The sequence below is a fragment of the Tupaia chinensis genome, unplaced genomic scaffold (genome assembly GCF_000334495.1).
Source record: "Tupaia chinensis unplaced genomic scaffold, TupChi_1.0 Scaffold138568_1, whole genome shotgun sequence".
Classification (NCBI taxonomy): domain Eukaryota; kingdom Metazoa; phylum Chordata; class Mammalia; order Scandentia; family Tupaiidae; genus Tupaia; species Tupaia belangeri.
The window spans coordinates 363412-371191 of record NW_006198462.1 but is presented as its reverse complement, the minus strand read 5'-3'; the positions used below and the strand labels follow the sequence as shown (position 1 = coordinate 371191).

The 7780-nt window shown below is 37.7% G+C and overlaps 1 protein-coding gene across 1 annotated transcript; it reads right to left on the bottom strand.

Moving 5' to 3' along the window:
• Positions 1-341: 341 nt before the first annotated feature.
• UQCR11 (ubiquinol-cytochrome c reductase, complex III subunit XI) lies at positions 342-510 on the bottom strand. The gene is given in 2 exon segments (XM_014592778.1): positions 342-419; positions 421-510. Coding segments are annotated over 2 exon segments (168 nt in total).
• Positions 511-7780: the final 7270 nt, after the last annotated feature.

Sequence of the window (7780 nt, the reverse complement as noted above, 5' to 3'; positions counted from 1 at the left end):
CAAGGTGCATTCTACCATTGCTCTTCTTGATCTAGAAACCTTACTTGGGAATTGCCACATGTGCAGGGCTTTGCTTTCATTGTTTCTTTTCTTTCTTCCTCTTAACCCAAAGGCACCAGTTTTTTTGGTTTGTTTGTTTTTTGCTTTTTGGGTTTTTTCCTTTTTCTTTTTCTTTTTTTTTTTTTTTCCCAGGTGCACAGGTGAGTTTAACGCAAACGCCAGGAAACCTCGAGGCCCTTTCCAGGAACATAGCAGTCTGTAGTTGTGCTTGGAGATGTCCTGGGGTCCATCCTGAGACTCAGATATGGTGCTGGCATACCAGAGGCATGGTAGACAGCTGCTCAGTTGTCCTTAAACTTGCTGTTGATGTAGGGGACCCAGTCCAGGATCAGCTGCCAGTCAGTGGGCCAAACCAGCCCCCATGGTGCCCACAGCACCCCACATGCCAACTGTGGTGATCCTGTTCTTGGCCAGCTGCGGGTAGCAGGGGCCCAGAAACCTATTCAGCATCGCAATGGCATCTGCACCCGTGAGGTTACCCTGTCTGGCTGCAGGGCCACACTGCCAAAGGCATTTTTTTTTTGAGAGTTTTTTTTTTTTTCTATTGAGTGCCTGTGCTCGCCAGAAAGACAGAGAGAGACAGAGAGACAGAAAGCAAGAAATCACCCCCACCTCCACCTCAGGGAGGATGGCCATGCCGCAATCACTTTTCCTCCATTCTCTTCTTGGGATCTTGGACACACATGCACACGTGCCCAGTGTGAGTTTAAGCCACCGGGTCTGGGACTTGAACTACATGCGAGTCCAGTGAGATAGCCATTATGCCAACTGCTGGTCCTGCCAAGGGCATCTTTCAACAGGGCAAGCATAGTAATTCTTTTATCTGTTCCCATTTATCCTGTCTACGATCAAGCATATTTTTTACAATGGAATTAAAAGAAGACTCAAAGGTATATTCTATTTTAATTTGTGTTATTTAATTAATTTATTTTTAATGCCAGAGAGCTTGTGTGTGTAGGACAAGGAGAAAGAGAGAACTTGCAAATGGGGCCTAGTCGTACTGCAGTTCTTTTCTCCTCTATTTCTTTATCCCATTAAGATCCTGGGCACAAACATGTGCCTGGCATTCTTTGATCAAGCCACCAGAGCCAGGGTTAGCCATGTGGACTCGAACTCCCTCGTACCACATTTTGCTGTGACACTACAGGGCTGGCCCTCAAAGGCACATTCTAATTCTTCTCTGGTCTACCAATTTCTTGAGGAAATTGCCAGCTTAAATGAGAATAAAGAGAAGTGTGAAATATTATTAGTAACCCTTTGACATTAATAGCTTAAAAATAGTTCCATTATATAAAAGGGACAATACTTTTTTCAGAATTGTGACTATGAAAATAAGAACATGGAAGCTAGAGGCAGTTTGGGTTTGACAAAGTGCTTCATTTTTATTAGAAAGAACAGACTTAAGTATATTTAAGTAATAATGGGTGAGAGGAGTCAATAGAAAGAAAAAAGTAGAAATGGGAGGAAAGAGGAATTTATCAATAGCACGAAGTCCCTATGAAGGTAGTAGGAGCTGCACATCACTGTGGACTCTAGTAATCTTAGACTGTAAGAGGAATGACTTTTACAATGCAGAATGGAAAAAGTATAGCTATATAGGTTTCCCAGTGGGAAACATAAATATCCACTGTGATATTTCTAATTTCTAATTTCTCAATGAAGCAGAAGGCAAGCCAACTCACAGGGGTTTGAGTTTGGAGAGAATGAAGTTTGGAAAGGAAAGAAGATAATCAGAGTTTTGAGGACCCAGATGGAGCTGCTGACTATTTTTAATGGCACTTGTCATAATGATTCTGTAATTTTCTGCAGCAGAGGTTGGCAGTATAGATATAGGCAAGGAGCAGGCAAACCATAAAATTGAATCTAGTTTGGGGTTTTGACAAGTAAGCATAATGGATGGACAGCAGAGTCTTCTTAATTTGCTTATTAAAACTTGGAATAATAGATTGTAGTTTTCTTAATTTGCTTAGAAACAGTTCACTATCTTGCTCAAATCCAATATTTCTCACCTCCCTCTTGAATTTGACATCATAAAATTATATATTTACTATATCCCCATAAGCCTAAAAGCCCTAAAGAATTGTAGCAGCTGTAAAGCAAATGTAATTAGAACTGAAGTCTGATTTAGTGAGGCATATGCTGTGAAAACAACCAAGAATTCGCTGGGATACAACAGAGAAGTAGAATTTGTGTTTATTAAAAATGAAAGAAAATGATGTTTACAAAAGTTTTAGTAGCAGCAGAGAGATTGTGAGCAAGCCATGTCCTGTGTTGGCTTCTTATAATTGAGACTACATTTTAATGATTTGGAATGTAAGCTATATATTCTAGGGTGACATGTCCTCGTTTGACATGAAAGTGCACTCTAATGAATACATTTGAGTTTCAAGATTGGAATATATGTTTCTGTTTCTGTGATCCATTATAATTAAAGCCAATGATTTTTTAAAAAATAAATAAGTAATAGATGAGTCTATTAGTACTCTAAAACATTCAGCGATAGAAAACTATACACATTTTCATGGACTTTTTGAAGATTCTCTCATATGAAGTGAACATTTTTCTTCTTTTCCCTCCAATCTCATGCTTCATCCCTTCTCCAGAAGTAACATTGGTGTGACAACTACTTACATTTATATATAAATTTTCTCTAATCACCTCATATCTACAATGTGTTCTCCAAAAATGTCATGCCAATTAACGTTGCCACGAAGAGAATATTAACTTTTCCTATACTTACTTAAATTCTGAATGTTTTAAAAAAAAAAAAAAAAGGACCAGCAGTTAGAGTAATGGCTATGTCACTGGACTCCCATGTAGTCGACCGCGGTTCACGTCCCGGACCCGGTGGCTTAAAACTCACGCTGGGCGCGTGTGCGTGCGTGCCCAAGATCCTGAGAGGAGAATGGAGGAGAAGGGATTGCGGCGTGGCCATCCCCCCTCGGGGGTGATTTCTCGCCTTCTGTCTCTCTGTCTCTCTCTGTCTGTCTGGCGAGCACATGTGCCCTATAGCAAAAACCTCTCTAAAAAAAAAAAATTCTGAATGTTATCTCTCAAATTTAGTCTTCTTTTAAATTTTAATATTATGAGAGAAAATTGTATAGAATTTGCATTTTTCTGAATACTAGCGAGACTGATCATCTTTTCATTTGTTTTTAGGGATATTTGTATTTCTTTTGTGTATAATTTTTGTCTTTCATATAATACTATGTGTCCATTTTTTCAATTATACTGTCTTTTTTCATGTACTTAGAAAAGATGGATGGTGATGGAACCAGCAGGTGGTATGGTGGTTTGGGAGCTGGACTTCCACATGACTAGCCATGATTGGAGTCTCAGACTTGGCAGCTTGAAAATTATGCCCCCTATGTGCTCGTGTGTGTGTGTGTGTGTGTGTGTGCACCCAAAATCCCAGAAGGAGAATGGAGGAGAAGGGATTGTGGCATGGCCATCTCACCTGGTGGGTGCTTTCTCAATTTCATTCTCACTGTCTCTCTCTAACTAGTGCACGTGCCCAATGACAAAAACCTTTAAATAAATGGTAATCTTACCTTTTATAAATGGGTATTTTATTTATTTATTCAGATATTCTTTATGCTCAGTTTATGGTTTTACTCAAGAAAATTTTTGCAATTTTTTTTTCTAGAGAGCACATGAGCTTGCCAGAGAGAAACAGAGAGAGAGAGAAAGAGGAAGTGAGAAAACACCCCCCACATAAGGAATAATCATAACACAATCCTTTCCTCTCCATTTCTCCCTGCCTTTGGGTTTCGGGCATGCACATACCCAGTGTGTTTCTCAAGATGCCTGGTCGGAGACTCAAATCAGGTAGATGGCCATGTGGGATCTAGCCAAATTAACCACCACACCACAGGGAGCCCACAAATTTCTTTTTCAAGTTTTCTCAAAGTGTCTTAAATGTGTTGTTATTATAAATGTTTTGATTGATCGTCACTGCTATATCACAATTTTTTAGATTCTTAGTTTTAAGTGGTTTCTTTCTCTTGTTAGCTATAACCGCTTTCCAGTGGATTCTCTACGGATTTCTAAGTAGATAATCTGTGCTGTCTACAAATACCAATTCTAGAACCCTTATTTTGTTTTCTTATTTTTTGCATTATTAAGACCTGTTTTTGAATCACTGTGCAGATAGCATAAATTCTTGCCTTATTGTATTGGGAGTGTTTCCAATGTTGCAAAACTACAGTGCTTGCTATTGGTTTATGGTAAATAATATTTTTCAAGCTAAAGAAGTGTGGTTTTTTTCCTCTCAGTTTGCTCAAAACTTTAGATTTTTAAAAATTTGAGTGTGAGTTTGGATTTTTAAATTTTTAAATTGCATTAATCAAAGCAATTATATAGTTTTTCTTTGACGTGCTAATAAATCAAGGGGATTGCATTTAGAATCTTTTTTTTTTTTTCTGAGAGAGTTTTCTTTGCTGTTGTGTGCATGCACTCACTAGAGAAACAAACAGAAGGCAAGAAACCACTTCCCATGGGGGATGGCCATGCCATAATCCCTTGTCTTCCATTCTTCTCTTGTGATTTCAGACACACATGGACATGTGCCTGGTGTGAGTTTTAAGCCATCTGGTCCAGGACTCGAACCACGGTCAATAACGTGGGAGTCCAGTGACATAACCATTACACAATCTGCTGGTTTTATAATCATTTATAATCTTTCTAGGGAAATACATTTGGTTTTTCTTTGTAATTGCAATTAGAATTTCTCTAATGTTAAGTGTTTTTTTTTCATTCCTGGGATAAAATCTACTTCATGTTTTAGACTTTGATATCTTGTATTCTATTTTCTTATAATTAACCTAAGGCTTTTATGCTTACTTTTTAAAGTGAGTTTTGATCTATGCGTTTTCTTTCAGTTCTATTTATTTTTTCTTAATTTGTTATATGGTATATATGCTCTCTGGAGAGACAGAGTGAACGAGAGAGAGGGAAAGTGAGAAATCACCCACCAGAAGTGATGGCTACATTTCCATTCTTTCTCCTTCATTATCTTGTTGAGATTTTGGGGCATGCATACACCTGCACCTAATGTGTTTTTCAAGCCTCTGGGTCTAGGGCATGAATCATACAGCTGGCCATGTGGAATCCAGCTGCCCCCAAACCATGCCACTGGCTGGGCCTCAATGCCATTCTAATATGGCCTTAGATACTAGACTCACTTAATGAGTTAAAACTTTTTCTGTCTCTCTATGCTTTGGAGTGATTTATAAAGCATTAAAATTTACCATTCATTGAAATCTATCCAGATCTGTTGTCTTTTTTTTTTTTAAGTTTTTTTGTCATAGGGTACAACAAGAGCAAATAGAGAGAAATAGAGAGAGGGAAAATGAGAAATCACCCCCTGCCCTGGAAGGGTGGCCATACTGCAATCCCTTCTCCTTTATTGGGTTCCTAGATCTTTGGGCATGCATGCACATGTGTCTGGCATGATTTTCAAACTGTCGGGTCCGGGACTCAAAGTATGGTCAGCCGTGGGGGAGAAGCAGATATTTTACTACCTTTTCAATTTCTTCAGTTATCATTAGTATATTGAATTTTCTATTGTGATTCAAATTTGGTAACCCACATTTTCCTAAAAATTATTTGTCTAATTTATATATTAGTCAATTAATTTATTATACTGATATTTTATTTTAAAATATCTTTCATATCTCTATCTAAGCCAGCTTTCAAATTCCTAACACTATATGTTTATATAATGTCTTTCCTCATTTACTGATTTAAATTCCCAGGGGGCATATGCACTCACCAGAGAGACACACACAATCACAGAGAAAGCACCATCAATGGGATGTGGTCATGCTACAATCCCTCTCCTTCATTTCCACATCCTGTTGGGACTTGGGGCATGCATGCATTCAATATGGGCTGTTCTTCAGGGGAGAGTAAATGAGCAAGCCAGTTCAAAATGAATTTTTATTTTTTCTTTTCAGACTTTTAAGAAGAAGCCAGACCACTTTCCATTCTTTTTTAAGCATATCTTGAAAGCAGCATTAGCCGAAACTGATGGTGAATTTTCACTCCATGAACAGACAGTCCTACTACTTTTTCTTGATCATTGCTTCAATAGTTTGGTAATTTTGCTTTATGTCTTTAGGTGAATTGTCACGTTTTCTTGTCTTTTAGATTAAGTTTACATGGAATTGCTTCTATAGCCAACATTTCATTCATAATAATGGAGAATAAGGATAATGCTAAAAACTTGATTCTAGGGCCACTTCTCAGTAAACCTACTTATTAAGATAAACTCACTTTTTAATAGATTTGAAGTTAATATTTCCTTTTTTCTAACTAGACTCCAAGGAAAATAATAACGGTAACTCCTGAAGGAAAGCACAGAAATGAGAAGCAGCAGAGTCTGGTTAATACAGACTTTGAGTAGTGAGCTCTATGCTACAAGCTCCATACAAAAATGTAGTTTCACTTCTTTTTAGTTATGTTTCATACACAGGTTGGCTGTCAGTAAGAGAGAGGTTATTTGTGTTGACTGATTAAGGATGATTTTGAAAATCCCTTGTTTTGTATGATGCAATCTCAACCTTCTTAAAGATTATATTTTAGGGTCAGCAGGTGGCATAGTGGTTAAGGCGCTTGAGTCCCACCTGGCAGACTGAAGTTTGAATACTGGGCCCGGCGGCCTGAAACTCATGCTACATGCATGTGTGTGCACCCAAAATCCCAGAAGGAGAATGGAGGAGAAGGGATTGTGGCATGGCCATCTCACCTGGTGGGTGCTTTCTCAATTTCATTCTCACTGTCTCTCTCTAACTAGTGCACGTGCCCAATGACAAAAACCTTTAAATAAATGGTAATCTTACCTTTTATAAATGGGTATTTTATTTATTTATTCAGATATTCTTTATGCTCAGTTTATGGTTTTACTCAAGAAAATTTTTGCAATTTTTTTTTCTAGAGAGCACATGAGCTTGCCAGAGAGAAACAGAGAGAGAGAGAAAGAGGAAGTGAGAAAACACCCCCCACATAAGGAATAATCATAACACAATCCTTTCCTCTCCATTTCTCCCTGCCTTTGGGTTTCGGGCATGCACATACCCAGTGTGTTTCTCAAGATGCCTGGTCGGAGACTCAAATCAGGTAGATGGCCATGTGGGATCTAGCCAAATTAACCACCACACCACAGGGAGCCCACAAATTTCTTTTTCAAGTTTTCTCAAAGTGTCTTAAATGTGTTGTTATTATAAATGTTTTGATTGATCGTCACTGCTATATCACAATTTTTTAGATTCTTAGTTTTAAGTGGTTTCTTTCTCTTGTTAGCTATAACCGCTTTCCAGTGGATTCTCTACGGATTTCTAAGTAGATAATCTGTGCTGTCTACAAATACCAATTCTAGAACCCTTATTTTGTTTTCTTATTTTTTGCATTATTAAGACCTGTTTTTGAATCACTGTGCAGATAGCATAAATTCTTGCCTTATTGTATTGGGAGTGTTTCCAATGTTGCAAAACTACAGTGCTTGCTATTGGTTTATGGTAAATAATATTTTTCAAGCTAAAGAAGTGTGGTTTTTTTCCTCTCAGTTTGCTCAAAACTTTAGATTTTTAAAAATTTGAGTGTGAGTTTGGATTTTTAAATTTTTAAATTGCATTAATCAAAGCAATTATATAGTTTTTCTTTGACGTGCTAATAAATCAAGGGGATTGCATTTAGAATCTTTTTTTTTTTTTCTGAGAGA